The following is a 20,640-nucleotide window of genomic DNA, read 5'->3' as shown; positions in this document are numbered from 1 at the left end:
CTTTTACTTGAGTAAAAGTCCTGTATTAAAATTGTTACTTGAGTAAATAATAATATTATTGTTGATGTTGTATTTTGTATTAATTCATGTTCTTTTTTCCCCCACACATTTTCGAAAATACCCGATCTACAAACCCACAGCGCGTGGCGGCAGAGACGCGCTGTGGGTTTGTAGATCCAGGGAGAAAAAAAAAACAGAAACGCAAGGAAAGGGAGGATCGTCGTAAGGAGACCCTCTTTCTTTGGTGTTTCGACCAGGTGGGCGTGGTTTGAGGCATAGTGATCAGTTCCACGGATAATAAACATTGTGAAAATAGCAGATCTACAAGCTCACAACGCTACGCGAGGCTAAATTGTTGTCCCTTCATTATCTGACAATTTGGCCAATGTTTGACCAGTTTTTGTAGCATAGTTTTGTTTATTACTTTTGATGCAGTAATTTGCTATGCATCCCATGTCTACGATACAATACTGTATTATAACACTGTATAATTATCGTTACAAGAACTCATTAATGCTCATAATGCTTTATAACAATAATCATAACACAATATAAAGCATTCTATAATGACTCATAAGGTCAACTAATTGTGTCTAAGCAACACATGACCACTTATAGCGACTTATAATGACAGTATAAGACATTTTAACAGTGATTACAATGCATTTTAATGGTGATTATAAAGCATTAGAAGATGATTTTAATGTCTTACAACTATGAGAATGAACATAGAAAGTTTCATTATGAACTGGTTTGTAATGTATTATGATTGCATTATGAGTACTTATGAGTGCTTATAACTGTAATTATAGAGTGTTATATGCATATCACAATGCATTTATAGACCTTATCAGTCATTATAGAATGCTTTATAATGTGTTATGATTATTGTTATAAAGAATTATGAATATTTATGAGCTCTTATACCTATAATTATACAATGTTATAATACAGATTAAAATGTAGGCTATTATAAGTATGTTTATACGGCATTATAGACATGGTATGCAAAGCAAGTGTTTCTTTTTGTTTCTTTATTTTTTAAAAGTCCTTAGACCTGTACATCTACATAAACGTTCAGATTTCAAATATAAAATGCTGACCCCAAAGCCAACAAGTTAAAACGCCTGGGTCTAAGTACCCGTATCTTCTGTATTGTTCAATAAAAAGCTTTTTAATCCGATCGGTGGCCATTTTCTCCGAATGTTCTCCATATGCTTTCAACTACCTGCTCCTATCGGTTGGGAGGTGTATTGCACTCTGATATGTTATCCCAAAAAAAAGAAAGAAAAGGAAAATGGCCGCCGATCGAATTAAAAATGCTTTTTATTGAACAATACGGAAAATACGGGTACTTAGACCCAAGCGTTTCAACTTCTTACATCTATGACCGTGGGGTCAGCACTTTATATTTGAAATGTGAATGTGTATGTACATGTATGGGTTGTAAATGTAAAAAATTCAAAAATTAGGAACAAGTAGCACCATGACGCTTGTGACAGACGAGTGTCATGTGAACCTATAGCTTTGATTGATTGATGTACTTTATTTAGTAAGACATGAGAAACAGTACATGGAAGTACAATTCCCAATACAAGGTCTACTAAATTGGAAGGCTCATAAAGCACTAAGCTTGTTTAAAATGAGTTCCCACGCACACACAAATCATGATGACATATAAGAGACAGACAGATATACACTACTATACAGAACGTCATACAATCAGCTTACAGGTTACTGGTATGAAACATAAGAAATATGTACAAAAGAAAAAGAGAAGAGAGGGGGGGGGGGTAGGTTAAGACTTTGACAGGGGCCAGTTTGAAATTGCAGCCTCCTGAAGGTGATTCTTTAGGGCAGTTTTGAAAGTGAGTAGGGTTTTCAGGGACGTGCTGGCCACTGGGAAATGTGGGACAATTCCAAAAAGGCCTCTCCATTCCAGGCCAACCAGGCTGGCCGTTTAAAAAAAAACGGCCGAAATTAAGTGAAAAACGGCCTAAATTAAGTAAAAAAAATAAATCCGGTGCGAGGCCATTGGCCGCGCAATTTACGGGCCTGAGATTATATATCTGAGATTCCCAGGCTGAATTAGGGGCCCAGCACGTCCCTGAGGGTTTTACATTCCTTTACTCCTTTTGGTCGGGCATTCCACATTTTTGTTGAATTGCATGAGAACGAGTTCATTCCCTTTGTTGAGCCAAATCTGGGTTGAACATGATCCTTGGAGCCTCTGGTGTGTGGTGTTGTGATGGTGGACTTCATTTACAGAAAATATGACCCAAAATAGCCGATCTAATGGAATCTAGATGTTTTTTTATGAATAATTGTGTGGATTTTTTTTTTGAAAATCTTTTGAAATGTGTTTTAAATAAGTAAAAAAAAAAGGGATATTTACTTGCGAGTCGCGACCCATAAAAAACGGGTCCGCAACCCACTGTTTGGGAACCACTGCCTCCTTATTCCCTAACCTCAAAGCAACGCCCATCTGGGCGAAACACCTGGGAATCAAAGAGTCCCCTTTTCCCGGATGGAGTTTCTCCTTTCCTCCCTCCCCTCCCTCCTCCGCTCCGCCATCTTTGTTTCACCCCCCCACCAACACAAACTGCTACCGGGTGGAAGGAAGGAGAGGATCTGTCTGTCTAACCTAGTAGATCCTACCAGAGCCTCTGGTTCCTACCCGACCCCACCTACTCCCACCCTACCGCACCGCACCGCACCGAGCCCTCTGCGTCTCCCCAGGCCGCACCGCACCGAGCCCTCTGCGTCTCCCCAGGCCGCACCGCACCGAGCCCTCTGCGTCTCCCCAGGCCGCACCGCACCGAGCCCTCTGCGTCTCCCCCAGGCCCGCCTCAAACAGCCTCTCTACCCCGCTATAGCAGACCCCTAACCCCCTCCGGGAGGACGCGAGAGGAACAACCAGAGGACTGAACGTAGAGACAGACAGAAGCACCGCGGCGCAGCAGACAGACAGACAGACAGACCCACCATGGCGGACAGAGAGCACTCCGTGTACCAGGCCAAGCTGGCCGAGCAGGCGGAGAGATACGACGGTAAGTCACATCACACCCCCCCGGTAAGAAGACCCCCCTGGTGGTGGTGGTGGTCCTCCTCCGGCCCGGTCAGACCCCCGGCCAAGCCGGACCCCTCCCTGGGCTGCTCCTCTGCGGGGCCAGAGGAGCAGGGGAGCGGGGAGAGGAGAGGAGATTGAGGACCGTCCTCTCCTCTCCTCTCCCCGTTCCCCTGCTCCTCTGTCCCCGCAGCAGCAGCAGCAGCACCTCCTACTCAACCACCGGAGGAGCATGATGATGATGAGGAGGTGCATGGTCATGGAGGGATGGATGGGGTTTATTTGGAGTCAAAATGGCGGAGGATTGATTTTATTTTTTTGGAGTGAAAGATGAATAATTAGTGTATTTATGTATTTAATGTATTAATGAATGTATTAATGAATGTCTGCTTCAATGAGCAGCAGCTGAGCTTCTCTTTGCTTTCCTTCTAACAACGTGTTTATTCTGGCCTCAGTTTGAACGTTATAAAGGGACAGAATGTAGTGCAAGTTAGTTATTAATATGAATAGGTTATTGATATTGATTTATGGGGTGACATGTGATATAAATATAGTGTATTCATGTATGAAAGAGGGGAGGAGCTATCAGTCCAGATTTATTTTGGACCAACGTGATGATTCTGCTTCTCACTTTGTATTATTTATTATGTATTATTAAGCAGTTGTGTAAAGTAACTAAGTATATTTACTCAAGTACTGTACAATTCTGAGCTACTTTCACTGGAGTAGATTTCCAATAATTTCAGTACTTTTACTTCTACTCCACTACATCTCAGAGGCAAATATTTTACTTTTTACCCCACTGCAATTTTCACAATCCTCACAATGTGTCGCTAACTTGTAGATCTGCTATTTTCAGAAAAAAAAATCAGATTTTTTTTGCGTAATGAGTACTTATACTTTTGGTACTTCAAGCACATTTTGATGCCAATATTTTAGTACTTTTACTCGATTAAATTTTTAATTCTGGACTTTCACTTGTAACAGAGTATATTTCTATATAGCACTATTCATACTTTTACTTGAGTAAAGACTGAGTACTTTTCCCACCACTGATATAAGTGTTATTATAGTGTTATTGTTGTCTGTTGCTGAGACACGCACACACTACACTACACTACACACACCCCGACTCCAGCTGTGAGTTGTATCCGCGGTGTGAGCCTCCCTCCTCGGCCACGCTGCTGTCCACTAGACTGTCGGCCCGGGTGGAGAGTTAGCCTCTTAGCTTAGCATAGCGTAGCTTAGCTTAGCCTCTCCATAGACAGTGAGCTGTATGCGGCGGTAGGCTGGTAGGTAGGCGGGGTCCTTCTGTACGCCAGAGGTTCTCAAAGTGGGGTCCACGGACCCCCCCAAGCGTCCTTTAGTGGGCTCCACAGGCCCCCCCCAGATAAATGATTGTTAGTTTAGGAGGATTATGAACCAAATGAACCCGTTTCTACATCTGAGTCTGAATAATGAGGCTCTGTGGCCTAATGCAGGGGTTCTCTAAGCGTTCAGCCTGGGACCCCATAAAATAGAAATATTTGAACGGGACCCCCCCTAAAATTATGATATTTGAACTGGGGACCCCCTAAAATTATCATATTTGAATTGGGGACCCCCAAAATAATCATATTAGAACTGGGGACCCCCTAAATAATCATATTTGAACGGAGGACCCCCTAAATAATCATATTTGAATGGGGGACCCCCCTAAAATAATCATATTTGATCAGGGGACCCCCCCCCCCCCCCCCCCTAAATAATCATATTTGAACTGGGGACCCCCCAATTATTTGTATTATATTATCGTATTTGATCTGGGGACCCCCCAAAATAATTATATTATCATATTTGAACTGGGAACCCCCCACCCTGAAGAAGTACTTGGAATTGTAGGCGTTCTACATTTAGTCTGACTCGGTTCCACTGATGTGTTGTGAAAATAGCAGATCTACAAGCTCACAACAGGCGTTGTGAGCTTCTAGATCTGCTATTTTTACTTTTTTTTAAAAAAGATAATATTTGACAATGTTTGACCATTTCTTTTCATAGTTTGTTGGTTACTTTTGATGTAGTAATGGTCTTATTAGCGGTTTAAAAAAAAAACATTATAAAGGTCATTTTTGGTCCTGTGAGGAGGGGGTTGTTACAATGTCCATTAACCCATTCAATCCGGGAACACATCTGTGTAATTTAAAATTTTAACCACTTTAACCATTATTTTATACTTTGGCTATACAAAAATTGCAGATCTAAAAGCTCATAGTGCGGCACCGAGTGTCACGCTATGAGCTTGTATATTTGCTATTTTTGAAACATTTTGTACAAATCTTTTAATATATATATATATATTTATAGTGAACATTTGTAACTCAAATCTTTGCTCCTGAATGTCCCTGGAACAAAATATTTGACAAATGTTCGCTTTAAAAATATATATATTCAAAGATTTGCACACGTTTTCAAAAATGGCAGAGCTACAAGATATACAAGCCAAGATGCTCTGCCAGTAATGGATCGAACTGGCTTATGAGTTCTAAGCCTCCCAAAAAGTTCCCATTTTGTGGAGAAAAGAGCGTCTGGTTTTCACCACGGAAAGCCAGCCCCCGTGAAGCTAGATACTTAACAGTGGCAACTATACGTTTCAGTATATTACGCCAGTATGCCTGTTGTGCCATCAGACCCTTAGCTAGACTGCAATCTATACGTGCATTAACGTTACAACGGGATGACAGTGCAACGACGGCAGTGATGTGTTCTGGTGAACCTTCATGCTCTGTTAAGCGAGTTGTGACATTTTTCCAATCACTGTAACCTGTGGTAAATTGTGTCTCTTTTTTGGCAAATAACTTGCAGCAATAACAATAGACACACCCAGTCGATGGCGAATATATCATCCATTCCCTGAGTTTTATCTCGTCATTTTGCATTCGCCTGTAAAAGTGCTCTTTCTTGAGACTCCAAACTTTCTAACCGACTTTGAAAAGTCGCCTGTCATGTTTTGGCTTTGCTCGTTTAAACATATATAGTCCCGCAAACGGTCATTAATTGGTGGCCATTCCGCAGGATCTGATGAATAACATACCAGCTTATCGGCATCACTTGTAATTTCAATTTCACCGGAATCAACTCCCTCCTCCTGGTTTTCCATCTCAAATTCATATTCTTCACCCAGTTCTATATCAGGTACCGGTACATTACGGACCCGCTGAGCATCACCCAATTCAATTTGACCTGAATCACCCCCCAACCTCTCAGTTTCATCCTCTCCAGAGTCGGACAACAACTCGACCTCGGGTTCATGATCATCGGGTTCGTTGCCAGGGTTGCTAGGTCCCGGCTTGGGGCTCAGTTTGATCGCGGGCGGTCTCTTCTTGTTCGATTGCAATCGCTACTAAATCATCCTTTTTTTTGTGCATTTGTAGAAATCTGCCCATCGCTTCTCTTTGCTTTTCAACGTTTCTTCCTAAGATTTTCCTTTTCTTTCTCTTTGATGCACCTGAAGTTGCCGAGGAAGACATGTTTGTTTACTGTTTTGAATCAGTCACCTTTCACCTTTGCTTTGCCCGGTTCGGATATAAGGTAACATATTTCCCCACCCCACACCCCCACCGTGTGGGTGGGGGCCCCACCTGCATACCATCTCAAGGTACAGACAGAGTGAGCAGTATAATGCCATTAATATGATACTGACCCAAAAATATATATATAAAAAATATATATGTAATATATATATAAAAAAATAATAAGTTTTATTTCTCAGTTGTTTGTCTTAAAAAAAAAAAAAAATCTGACTTATTTTGAAAAGCCGGATTCGATCCCAAATCGGCAGCCAGATTATTGATCGTACATTGTACAGAGGGTAAAATGATCGTACAAATACGATAATTATCGTACATCTTGCAACACTGAGCAGGGACCCTCACCACTACATTGCACACAATTGTGTTGCATATTAATCTTTTTCATAGATTTCATAGATAGCTACATGATTATGGCTAAACATATAATCACTATGGGTCCATATTGAGATCAGTTATAAAATACATATAGACATTCAGCGTTAAAACGATTCGTCCGAATACCCAATATGTTTTCTTTGCCATATTCGGCGCCGAATAGATTCGGTGCCGAATGTATTGGGTGCATCCTTGGTTCCTGGATAGAGGGGGTTAAAAAGGTCATTGAGTTTGCTAGAGTGCTGCAGGCAGCCAGAGCCTCAGGGATTCACTTAAGTGATGATGGGAACGCCCGCCGGACATCATAGAGCGCTCTCTCTCTCTCTCTCTCTCTCTCTCTCTCTCTCTCTCTCTCTCTCTCTCTCTCTCTCTCCCTGGACACTGGCAGTCCTAAGGGGTCGGGTTTCGCCAGCAATGCTTTTAAGGAAGGACGTCCACTATTGGCTGCTGTGTGTGTGTGTGTGTGTGTGTGTGTGTGTGTGTGTGTGTGTGTGTGTGTGTGTGTGTGTGTGTGTGTGTGTGTGTGTGTGTGTGTGTGTGTGTGTGTGTGTGTGTGTGTGTGTGTGTGTGTGTAGGCCTCAAATGATCCCGTACTGTATGTGAACTTACAGCAGGGGTGATGTAACTCTGATGATGTAGAGCAGGCTTTCTCAAAGTGGGGGCCCTGGCACCCTAGGGTGCCGTGATGCAAGTCCAGGGGTGCCTCAGAATGTTTTGATAATATTTGGAATTGATCCATATCACTTTTGGACCTACACCAAATCTCTTTGTCAAAAAATAGCCCATCTACAAGCTCACAACGCATCGCGTTGTGAGCTTGTAGATGGGCTATTTTTGATGAATGTTCCACCCAGAGTGGTTAAACGTCAAGTATAGAATTCTTTTCAACCTGCCCTTATGGAAATTCATATTCTCTCAAGTTTTCCTCATGACATACTGTATCTTAGGCGGAAATATTTACATTTTTAAGTACCGTAATATGACATAAATGGAGGGTCCTATAAGTAAGTAACAATGTAATTCAGGGGTGCCATGGATGAAGACATTATTTACAGGGGTGCCCTGAGCCAAACATGTTTGAGAACCCCTGATGTAGAGGGCCACTATATTTCCACACTCACTCCAGAGGGACACGTTGCGTATACTGTCACAGCCGTTCTATGAATCACACAAAAGTATCAAAAATAGTCGATCTACAAGCTCAAAACGCATCGCAGTGCGAATTGTAACAGCTGGAATCAATAATATATCGGTATTCCGATATTAGCCTGGTGGGCCCCATTAAGTGAAGGCGGGGGCCACGTGTGGCCCCCGGGGCCGCCATTTGCCCATGTGTGACTTAAAGGCTGCTGTGTAACCGCACGCTCTGCACCAGTGGTTCTCAATGTATATTTGAGTGGTGCCGAAGGCAACCACTCCTATACATGGCTTTGTCTGTGTGTCCGTATGTCTGTATGTCCGTGTGTCCACCAAGCTAACATTGGTCAAGCATCACGTGACACGTGACAATATGTTGAAAGGGTGTGCTTTGATTGGCTAGCGAGACGCATGACGGAATAGAGCCCTATAAATCACTTCGTCACTTCGAAACATTGTTTACATGTTTTGAAGTGACATCAGTGCCATCAGCCCAGCTACCATTGGACATGTTAGCTTGGCTGATTGAACATGTTAGCCAAGCTAACATGTTCTAATCCTTAGATGTTCTAATCTAAGAATCAGAACATTGATGACAACATCAATACGGGGTTCAATACGGGGCTCATCAAAGGCACCACTCACTTCACACAGGGTGTGACTTTTAGCGGCGCTAGCCGCTCTATACCTTTAGGTATAGAGCGGATCCTGCTCTATACCTGACTTTGTCCGTGTTCACCGTCAACGTTCTGATTGGTCAGACCCGTCAACAAAGTGATTGGTCAAGCTTCACGTGACACGTGGCTATAAACACATTATAAACACATATCGATGCCAAAATGTATCAAAGGCGCCGCTACCTTCACACAGGGTGTGATTTTTTTTTATGTCAAAGGACCGCCCACAATCCCTGTCGATTTGATATTATTGGCGGCCAGACAATCTTTTCAAATTTGTATATATATATTTTTTTATTATGTATTTTCCCCCCAATATAGGGCAATTCTATGCAGAGTATATGCTGCATATATGATATATTCAGGTTCATATATGTGGATATATAGGAAATGTATGTTTTATGTATAGTTTATACCAGGGTTTCTCAAGGTCCAGGGGTGCCGGGGAATACTTTGATCATATTTGACTTTGTAAAACGAACCTGAGTTGCACTGTACTTGGTGCGTTCGTTTTCAGTCTACACCAAATCTCTTCATCAAAAATAGCTGATCTACAAGCTCACAACGTGTCACGTTGTGAGCTTGTAGATCGGCTATTTTTGGCGAATGTTTCCCCTCAGAATGGGGGATGCTGGGGTTAAGCGTCAAGTAGAAAGTTATTTTCAATCTGTCCTATAATGAAGATAAATGACATTCTCTCAAGTTTTCCTTAGGCTACTGTATCTTTAGGTGTAAAGATTTACATATTTACATACCGTAATATGACATACATGTAAGTTGTTTGCATGTTCTCCCCGTGTCTCCTATAGGGTAGTTAATACCCTCACAAACATGTGGTAATCCTGGTCACTATACTGCCTCCCCCTGGTCAGCCGGGGCGCCTGATGGAGGGGAAAGGAACTGGTTGGAATAACGTGTTCCTTCCACGTGCTACGTCCAACCAGGGAAACTCTCCCCTGTCAGGTGACAAGAAGGTCAGTTGGCTCTCATGCACTGAAGGAGGCATGAGCTCGGCCCTGGCCTCCCTAGGTTGGCAGAGGGAGTGTAGTGCCCAGGATTACATAGACAATTAGTGTGTAGGGCACTGGGTGTAATAAATGGGGTTACAAAATCGTGGGATAAAATTTTAGATTAAGAAAAAAAATAGAAGTCATTCTAGTCTTGCATCAATTAAAGAACATTTTGAATCTTGTTTGAAATGACCAAACCTCTCTCTCTCCACCCCCTCACACAGAGATGGTAGAGTCCATGAAGCAGGTTGCGGGTATGGACATGGAGTTGACTCTCTCTCTCTCTCTCTCTCTCTCTCTCTCTCTCTCCCCCTCACACAGAGATGGTAGAGTCCATGAAGCAGGTTGCGGGTATGGACATGGAGCTGACTCTCTCTCTCTCTCTCTCTCTCTCTCTCTCTCCCCCTCACACAGAGATGGTAGAGTCCATGAAGCAGGTTGCGGGTATGGACATGGAGCTGACTCTCTCTCTCTCTCTCTCCCCCCCTCACACAGAGATGGTAGAGTCCATGAAGCAGGTAGCGGGTATGGACATGGAGCTGACTCTCTCTCTCTCTCTCCCCCCACACAGAGATGGTAGAGTCCATGAAGCAGGTAGCGGGTATGGACATGGAGTTGACCGTAGAGGAGAGGAACCTGCTGTCCGTGGCCTATAAGAACGTGATAGGAGCGAGGAGAGCATCGTGGAGGATCATCAGCAGTCTGGAGCAGAAGGAGGAGAGCAAGGGAGGAGAGGACAAACTGAAGATGATCCGAGAGTACAGACAAACGGTGAGACACACCATACAGACACACACACACACACACACACACACAGTACAGACACACAGAGTACAGACAAACGGTGAGACACACCATACAGACACACACACACACACACAGTACAGACACACAGAGTACAGACAAACGGTGAGACACACCATACAGACACACAGAGTACAGACAAACGGTACACACACACACACACACAGTACAGACAAACGGTGAGACACACCATACAGACACACAGAGTACAGACAAACGGTACACACACACACACACACACACAGTACAGACACACACACACACACACACACACACACACACACACACACACACACACACACACACACACACACACACACACACACACACACACACACACACACACACACACACACACACACACACACACACACACACACACACACACACACACACACACACACACACACACACACACACACACACACACACACACACAGTACAGACACACACACACACACACACACACACACACACAGTACAGACACACATACAGACAAACGGTCACGACATTGTGAGCATGTAGATCAGCTACTTTTCCATTTTATCGTTCTCCTCTATTCCTCCGCTATTGTTGGGGTCGACTGTGCCCAAATATGGACGTATGCCTAAACCCCACATCAGCGCACATCTGCGTTTTTAGGCGACGGTTGACGTCGGCACAGATTGTGTCGTTAGGACACAATTGGCTTTGTGTGCAAACCTGTGTTGTTAGGCTGTGGTTGATGTCAGGTTGAGGTCAGTGAATAACGCCGCTATCGACCCAGAGCTCGATCAGCGAGAGAGACGTCAGACCCAGAGCTCGATCAGCGAGACAGACGTCAGACCCAGAGCTCGATCAGCGAGACAGACGTCAGACCCAGGGGACCCCTGCTGAAGGGACAGTGTTGTTTTTGTAGGATTGTGGAGGATGCGTTTGTCTCCGTATGTCTGGTCACCTGATGGGTTTATTTACGTCAGGCTCTGTGTTCTGCAGGTGGAGAACGAGCTCAAATCAATCTGCAACGACATTCTGGACGTTCTGGACAAGCACCTCATTCCAGCCGCTAAGACGGGAGAGTCCAAGGTGTTCTACTACAAAATGTACGTATTCATAGACTGACTCAATGATTGATTGATTGATTGATTGAAGCACTTTATTTAGAAAGACATGGAAACAGTACATGGAAGTACAGTTATTCTTGGCAAGTTCAGAGATCAAAAAAAGAAAAAAACTGTTGTCAAACAGTTAGTACCGTTGCCTGACAACCCCTTCAGCCAATCAGCAGTTCAATCCCCTTCAGCCAATGAGCAGCTCCTTTTCCCCCCCATCTCCAGCCAATATGACGCAGGGGGACTTTAGAAGGGGCCATGCCGAAAATAGGTTGCTTTATTCGGATACAATGCGTGTCACTGCCCGCCTCTGCCGGTTCTCTGAATTTGTATTTTTTAATAGGCTCTGTCATGATAAATTGACCACATATATGAAGTTAAACAACTCAATTCTATCCAAACGATATCTTAAAAGTAAATTCCGTGCTTCGAAATAGAAGTTTGAGAGCGTTTAAAAAAGTAAAAACAGAAATGATATAGCTAACATATATCATGTTAGCTATATCATTGAGCTATATCATGTTAAATGTGTTATATTACATTATTTTAACAGGAAGGGAGACTACCACAGGTACCTGGCAGAGTTCGCCACGGGCAACGACAGGAAGGAGGCGGCGGAGAACAGTCTGGTGGCGTACAAAGCCGCCAGTGACATCGCCATGATCGAGCTCCCCCCCACGCATCCCATCCGCCTCGGCCTGGCGCTCAACTTCTCCGTGTTCTACTACGAGATCCTCAACTCACCCGACCGCGCATGCAGGTAGGACACTACACCACCGTGCATGCACCACCACACATGCAGGTTGGACGCTGGAGTCTAATGATTTTGGAACCTTTTATTTTGGACGGTTTTTAACCCATTCAAAATAAAGGTATAGAGGGGATCCTGCTCTATACCTGACTTTGTCCGTGTTCACCGTCAACGTTCTGATTGGTCAGACACGTCAACAAAGTGATTGGTCAAGCATCACATGACACGTGGCTATAAACACATTATAAACACATATCGATGACAAAATGTATCAAAGGCGCCGCTACCTTCACACAGGGTGTGATTTTTAAGATGTCTTTGGGCCATTCAAAAATAGCAGATCTACAAGCTCATAGTGCGGCACCGAGTGCTGCGAACTTAAAAAAACGCGGCGGCACTGAGTGCTGCGAAGTTCACCCAGTGCCAATTGTCTAAGTAATCCTGGGTGCTACAGTCCCTCTGCCAGCCTAGGGAGAGCCTAGGGGCCAAGGTCATGCCTCCTTCAATGCATGGAGAGCTAGCAAGCCGCTTCTTGTCACCTGACAGGGGAGGGGTTTCCCCGGTAGCACGTAGCTTCTTGTCACCTGACAGGGGAGGGGTTTCCCTGGTAGGACGTAGCTCGTGGAAGGAACACGTTATTCCAACCAGTCCCTTTCCCCTCCATCAGGCGCCCCGGCTGACCAGGGGGAGGCAGTATAGAGACTAGGATTACTGCATGTTTTTTGTGAGGGTATTAACTACCCTAGGAGACACAGGGAGAACATGCAAACTCCACATATTATTATATATTTTATAAACGCATCTTGAGCTAAAGATTGGGAACCCTTGGTCCATGTGACTGGCGCAGGGGTGGTCAACTTTGACGATGTAGAGGGCCACTATATTTCCACACTCACTCCAGAGGAGTACAGAAACCTCTTATCGCTGTATTTAAACTTTTTTTGTAAATGAATGCCGTACTTCGCCATTCTATGTCACACAAAAGTAGCAAAAATAGCCGATCTACAAGCTCAAGCGTTTTGAGCTTGTAGATCTGCTATTTTTGCTACTTTTGAATTGAAATCCTCTTTTTTTTGCTATTTTTCAATTGGAATCCTGAAAAGTAACATTTTTATTTAATTCCAAATGCATTTAGTTATACCTATGTTAACTTTTTGAACTTAAATACAAATTCATTGGACATAAAAAAAGACAATAGAATTTTAATGCTAGTCATTAAGCTACTAATACTGAAGTAATTAAAGCGGGTCATGTTTGCATGTTTTGAATCATAACAGCTGAAATCAATAATATATCAGTAATACCATATCAACCTGCGGGCCGCATTAAGTGAAGGTGGGGGCCGCATGTGGGCCGCTAGTTGCCCATGTATGGACTGGTGTGTCTAAACTCATGTGTGAAAACGTTTTGTGTGTCTTGGTCTCCAGATTGGCGAAGGCAGCGTTTGACGACGCCATCGCAGAGCTGGACACGCTAAGTGAGGAGAGCTACAAGGACTCTACACTCATCATGCAGCTGCTACGTGACAACCTAACACTATGGACCTCAGACATGCAGGGAGATGGTGAGACGTCTGTCTGTCTGTCTGTCTGTCTGTCTGTCTGTCTGTCTGTCTGTCTGCCTCTGTCTGTCTGTCTGTCTGTCTGTCTGTCTGTCTGTCTGTCTCTGCCTGTCTGCCTGTCTGTCTGCCTGTCTGCCTGTCTGCCTGTCTGTCTGTCTGTCTGTCTGTCTGTCTGTCTGTCTGTCTCTGCCTGTCTGTCTGTCTGTCTGTCTCTGTCTGTCTGTCTGTCTGTCTGTCTCTGCCTGTCTGTCTGCCTGTCTGTCTGTCTGTCTCTGTGTCTGCCTGTCTGTCTGTCTGTCTGTCTGTCTGTCTGTCTGTCTCTGTCTGTCTGTCTGTCTGTCTGTCTGTCTGTCTGTCTGTCTCTGTCTGTCTGTCTGTCTCTGTCTGTCTGTCTGTCTCATAGACAGTAAAATATGGACAGCGTCACACAGACCGTAAATGAAGCCTGTTTTTCAGCAATTTGAAAGCCGCCATCTTTCTATATCCGGTCCCGGTAAATGCTACCGGAAATTAATGCTATTGGCTGAAACCCGCAGCGAGGGCGGGTCTTAAACTAGTGTTTTAAAACATAGTGGCCCTCATTTATCAACGCGGTGCAGACCGAATAATGAGCGTACGGCGTAATCACCGCACCTTTCAGCATTTATCAATATATCCTGACGTGGGCTTCATCCTACCGTACGCTGAGATCTCACGTCTGGTCGAGACCAGTTGTTGACGTTGGCTGCACCCGTTTATTCCATCCTAGAGCTGCGGAGCAGCATTGTCTGACTGTCTGACAGGCATCTGGACACATAATCCACTCCTAAATGTGTATATCTACACTAATAAATAATTGCTGTGAAAACATATCATTTTATAAAGTAATTTAAACAAACTGCTTTAACAGTCATTCAGATAAGATTGTAGATCTGTCTGTATTGAAAATAGCAGATCTACAAGCTCACAAGCCAGCGTTGCATCGCGACGCGTTGTGAGCTTGTAGATCTGCTATTTTCAAAAATATACGAGCGCTTTTGCGCCGGGAGTCCCGCGGTCGGGACTCCCGGCCACCTTTTCATGGACAGTGAGGTCTACAAACTTACAGTAGCTTGTCCTATGTTATGGAGTTATGTCATAGAGAGTTATGTAGGCTACACAACCTGGCTGGGTTAAGGATATAAACCTGACGCTCCAGTATTAACGTGGCGGCACGGAATCACTACATTCCGCCCGAGTCTCATGTACCGCTACACTACGGAAAGACGAAGTTGGGCAGGCGCATGTGTGTGTGTGTGTGTGTGTGAGAGAGAGAGCGAGAGAGAGAGAGAGAGAGAGAGGGGCGTGTGCGTGTGTGGCGAGGCAAAACTATTTCTTATTGGCTTTTCATGTCTTTGGTCGTATTCTGGTTCGTCTTCATGTCGTAAAATCGGGGCGTTGGTGAGAATATTTTAAGGGCGTGTTATTTAAATGACGCTCGTTTCAGCCGTGACATTTATCAATGCTGGGACCAAGTGTAAGCTCGGATCAGCTGTGTAGGATGTGTTGATAAATGTGACTTTGACGTTGGTGCACGGCCGAATATATGGAAAAATATACGCCGGTTTATAATCTGCGTTGATAAATGAGGGCCAGTGTTTATTAAAAGGTTTACTAAGGTAATAAAATCAAGTGTAAACACTTATTTTGACAAACATATCGCGTACCACACCTTTAAAACGTACTGTGTCTCTCTGTCCTCATGTCTCTCTGTCCTCAGCTTCAGGTGAAGAACAGCCGAGCAAAGAGCCCGCTGCTGCGCCGCAAGAACCTGAAGAGGAAACCGCCGCCGCCCAGTGACCCCTCCCCTTCCTGTCCGCCAAGACCAACCCCTTCCTCTGCATCACTTCCTGCGCCCGCCCGCCCCCCCCTCTCTGTCTCTCTCTCTCTCTCTCTCTCTCTTTCTCTCTGTCTCTCTCTCTCTCTCTCTCTCTCTCTCTGTCTCTCTCTCTCTCTATCTTTTTTAGAATCCAACACTCACTCCATTTGACGTGTCCTCTGTCTGTCTTCCTTCTTTCCTTTAACTGCTCATTCATCCATCTTTTCTTTTCTTTTTTTCTTTCTTTCTTTCTTTCTTTCTTTTTTCCTTCTTTTCTCCTTCTTGTTTTTTCGTTTTATGGTTTTTCTGGTGTTGCCCTCTTTTGCAAAACTGCACCGACTAAAACTCTAACTCTGAGAGTGTACACATGGAACCAAATGGACCCGTAAGGGTCCATTACTCCATTTGGTTCCATGTGAACACTCTCAGAGTTACAGACCTGTAAGGGTCCATTTGGTTCCATGTGTTACGCTCTCATAGTTACATTAACACAGAATGTTACTGTTCTGAGAGTGAAAGTAGCGCTAAGGATTTTCTCCGGTGCAGGAAGAGGGGGGGGTGGAGTGTTTTTTTTGTATAAATCTGTCCCTGGGTGTAAAATTAACCATTTCCAACTCCAGCTGCAACCCCTGACATATCTGATCTGTAGATCCACGTCATTTAGTTTACTGTTGTTGGCTTGAACTTAGCCGTTATCTGTTGCCAAGTATACTTGAGACACACACACACACACACACACACACACACACACACACACACACACACACACACACACACACACACACACACACACACACACACACACACACACACACACACACACACACACACACACACATACACACACACACACACTCGCTCACTCGTGCACACCCACAATGGAAGAGGTAGTTTATATATTTTTAAAGGACTTTTCTGTCAAACTTTTGTTTGTTTGTTTGTTTGTTTGTTTGTTTGTTGTTGTTTTGGTGTGGGCGTGTCCACACGCGTTTACCTGTCAGTCTACCTTTGCCATGCGTCTACAGGGCCGCTCGAAACGCCGCGCGCGATAACCGTTAATAACGATAACTACGTGACCGTAACCATGACAACGTAAGCGTCCGATCCGCTGATCGCACACACGATCGTTTTCTGTAAACGCAAACGTCGAACGTGGGCGCGGCCTGTGAATTTGGATGCATTTTGATTGGCCGTCAGTAACCCATTAAGACCTGGAACGCACCTGTGTCACTTTAGATTTCTTTGGGCTATTCAAAAATAGCAGATCTACAAGCTCATAGCGTGGCACCGAGTGCCGCGCTATGAGCTTGTAGATCTGCTATTTTTGAAAAATCTTTTAAGAATGGCCTCAGGTCTTAATGGGTTAATAGTTATGGTTCTGGGTGCGCGGCACGGCCCTGTAATAGAGCTTATGTTCCAAAAATAATTCAGTTTGAGCACATTTCTGGGGAATGGTAGCGGTGATGATGTGAAGGCGAAAAAAGGGACGTGTTTTTTTTGTCTTTATTTTTGTTGTGGATCTCCGTTTTTTTCTCTGCCCCCCCCCTCCCTCCCCCCCCCCCCTCCCCCCTACTCTTCCCATAGGTCTTTGTTTTGTGAAACGACAAGAACGCCCCCCCCCCCCCTCTCCCTGACCTCCACTGGCGTCCACACCTGGACATGCGTCCACACCTGGACAGAGTACACTGTAAAATAAGAACCTTTTAGTCTTCATTTCACTCTGTGGACGGCGTTCAAAATGGACCCAAAGAAATGGATTTGGTTCCAGTTGTACCGCTTGTTCTCAGAGTTAACTAGGGGGGGGGGGGGGGGGGGGGGGGCATGTCCAACAGAACAGCCTTTTATATGAGAGGAAGAGAAGAGATCCTTGGAGATCCATGTCCATAGAAGCAAAGATTTGAGTTAAAAATGCACAGATGTTCAACATTTTTCAAAAATAACAGATTTACAAGCTCCAGTGGTGTGCACAGACATTTTGAGGGGCAGGTGCTCAATTAAATTACACTTATTTTTTGTTGACTTGGTCTGCTCTTTTTTCCCTCTACACCTATACCTCTTTGCCAAAAATAGCCGATCTACAAGCCCACAACGCCTCGCGCTGCGAGGCGTTGTGGGCTTGTAGATCGGCTATTTTTGGCTAAAGTTCTCCTCAGAAAAGGGATGCTAGGTTTCGAGTGGTTATGGTAAAAAGAAAAATATCACATAAAGATTTGGCGGACCCCCTGTAGTAACTCTGAGGACCCCCTGTTGATGACCCCTGCTGTAAACTGAAAAAGGGCACTTCTGGTCAAGAGGGCAAAGGGCAGGTGCTCTAGCACCACCTAGAGTCTATCTGTGCACGTCCCTGTCTAAAATGACACAGATGCTTTCCTGGTTCGAATGTGTTAACAAAGGAAAAACCGTTGTGTTGGACACGCCCGCCCCCTAGTGGAGTGTTTTACTGTGTTATACTTTAATCTCCTAGGCAACGGTGGGACATCTGATTGTAACGTAATGCAACGTTTTGCTATGGCACTATAAACAGAAAAAAAACAAAACAAGTGTTTGGGAAAAAAATATTCAAAGCCTGCTGTATCTTATACTCTCTTTCCTTATTTGTTATCCTCCTCGTCTCTCTCTCTGTCTCTGTCTCTCTCTCTGTCTCTGTCTCTCTCTCTTCTTGCATTCAGTATGTGTAATAATGTGAATCTGATTTATACTACTGGATATTCTGACCGGAGCCACATGCATACATACATACATACATACATACAGTACATATTTACATAATTATGTACGTACGCACATATGTAATACACATACATACATGCAAACACACACACACACACACACACACACACACACACACACACACACACACACACACACACACACACACACACACACACACACACACACACACACCAAACCATCTGTATTCTCACTGAAAACACAGCATGGAATTAACATTAAACTTCAAATAATAATAATAATAATAATAATAATAATAAATAAATAAATAAATAAAAAAGAAACCGAAACGACCCGAGTACAAGATGTCCTTTTTTTCTCCCCTTTTAGCATTGGTTCTCAAAGTGGGGTCCGGGGACCCCCAGGGGTACTTGAGGGGGTTCCAGGGGGTCCCCAGCTAAATGATGGACAGGAACCAAATGGACCCTTAAGGGTCTGTAACTCTGAGAGTGTACAAATGGAACCAAATGGACCCTAACGGGTCCATTTGGTTCCATTTGTACACTCTCAGAGTTAGGTTAACATTGATTTTACGATATGAATTGTGGTCCCAGAGATAGAAATGCCATTAAATGGGGGTCCGTAGCCCTAATGCATGTCAAACTGGGGGTCCTTAAAATTCATCTTTTCAAATGGGGGTCCGCGGGCTAATAAGTGTCCATTTGGGGGTCCTTGACATGAGAAAATTTGAGAACCACTGCCTTATAGCACAGGGAGTCCAACTTGCGACTCGCTTTGGTCTTCTATGCGCCTGATGTTTAACTCATTCACTGCCATTCACTAAATAGCCCAAAAAGCCCAGATTGACGCGATTTTTGCCATTTTCTTACCTTTTCAAGTCGTCACAGCAGAATATTTATCTCCAGTATGATGGATCCCCTGATGGTTGCTAATCACTGAGGGTTTCACTGTGCTTCCGCACAAAAAATAAATAATGTCATTGTGACGTCCCGTTCGCTTGTCATACGCGGTTGAAAACTCGCCAAAAGACTTAGAGCCTCCAGAAAAACGTGGGCAAAAATCCTAGATTATTCGGGATAAAACTCTTGATTATGCGGGATAAAACTCTTGATTATGCGGGATAAAACTCTTGATTATGCGGGATAAAACTCTAGATTATGCAGGCTAAAATCCTTGATTTTGCGATGATATTTGCAGGTTTTTTTTGCAAATTTATGCAGTGAAATTGTGGGAAGTTGCGAAATATGCGGAAAGTTGTGAAATATGTGGCAATATGCGAAATATGCGGAAATATGTGATGTGATTTGCATATTATGCGATGCGGCCTTTTTGAAAAAACGTTACCCCCGCATAATTATGCGCCATTTTGCTGATTATGCGGTAAATTATGTGATCGCATAATCGCATTTTTCTGGAGGGTCAACCTAGTAAAACACAGGAGCCGAGATTTCTTTTTTTTAGAGACGTCAAAAGACTTGATTGGCAGTGAATGAGTTAATGTGTGAGACCTCCTACCAATATCATTGTGAGCATCTTGTGTGACTGCTTATTGCTGTGCTGTCGACCAAAACGAGCGCTTCTCGTGTGCCTTCACTGACCCTTCTGATATTATAAAACATACACTAACCACTTCAGCTATTTTATACATAGGCTAATTGAAAATAGCAGATCTACAAGCTTACAACGCTTGTAGATATGTTTTTCTCACTACTGCCAAAGTTCTTGCTAAAGTACAGTGCATGCACGTCGGTCCACAGCCGGACGGATAGAAAATCAGAGGAAAGTTTGACGGACAAAACATGACAAATCCCCCCCCCCCCCCCCCCCCCTCACCAGTCCTTATTTCAGCCAAATAAGGTTCTTATGGAGACCAATGTATGTCCCTTGAGCTGCAGTAGAACCGTCTTTATTGCCACATCACAGGTTTTACAGGTGTAAAACACTGGGTGACATTTGTTTTCGTGCAACAAGCTCCACCGTGTTTTGGTCGTTTCCAGAAAGAGAAGGAAAAGAAGGGATAATAAAAAAAGGGATGACGACGTATCTACATATTTACACACTGCATATCC

The 20,640-nt window shown here is 44.0% G+C and overlaps 1 protein-coding gene and 1 long non-coding RNA gene across 2 annotated transcripts; one reads left to right on the top strand and one right to left on the bottom strand.

Moving 5' to 3' along the window:
* The first annotated feature begins 2,580 nt into the window (after positions 1-2,580).
* Positions 2,581-16,313, top strand: LOC311057897 (14-3-3 protein epsilon-like). Its single transcript, XM_084075049.1, has 6 exons — positions 2,581-3,050; positions 10,407-10,606; positions 11,616-11,722; positions 12,285-12,491; positions 13,910-14,046; positions 15,782-16,313. The coding sequence occupies exons 1-6, from the start codon at positions 2,987-2,989 to the stop codon at positions 15,859-15,861; spliced, it is 795 nt and encodes a 264-aa protein (XP_083931175.1). The 5' UTR covers positions 2,581-2,986; the 3' UTR covers positions 15,862-16,313.
* Positions 16,314-16,459: 146 nt separating this feature from the next.
* Positions 16,460-17,936, bottom strand: LOC311057899. The gene is made up of 2 exons (XR_014602012.1): positions 16,648-17,936; positions 16,460-16,591 (listed from the first exon to the last, which is right to left on the bottom strand). It is a non-coding gene; the product is annotated as an uncharacterized lncRNA (long non-coding RNA).
* Positions 17,937-20,640: the final 2,704 nt, after the last annotated feature.

The sequence above is a fragment of the Gymnoscopelus microlampas genome (assembly GCF_963454915.1).
Source record: "Gymnoscopelus microlampas genome assembly, chromosome: 12".
NCBI lineage: Eukaryota > Metazoa > Chordata > Actinopteri > Myctophiformes > Myctophidae > Gymnoscopelus > Gymnoscopelus microlampas.
The sequence above is the reverse complement of the archived record's forward strand: the minus strand, read 5'-3'. Positions and strand labels throughout refer to the sequence as shown.

Excerpts from the sequence above, each read along its gene's own strand:
- LOC311057897 (XM_084075049.1), top strand. The coding sequence starts at position 2,987 with ATGGCGGACAGAGAGCACTCCGTGTACCAGGCCAAGCTGGCCGAGCAG. Across the intron at positions 10,607-11,615 it reads TCCGAGAGTACAGACAAACG|GTGGAGAACGAGCTCAAATC; the intron begins GTGAGACACACC and ends TGTGTTCTGCAG. Across the intron at positions 12,492-13,909 it reads TCACCCGACCGCGCATGCAG|ATTGGCGAAGGCAGCGTTTG; the intron begins GTAGGACACTAC and ends CTTGGTCTCCAG.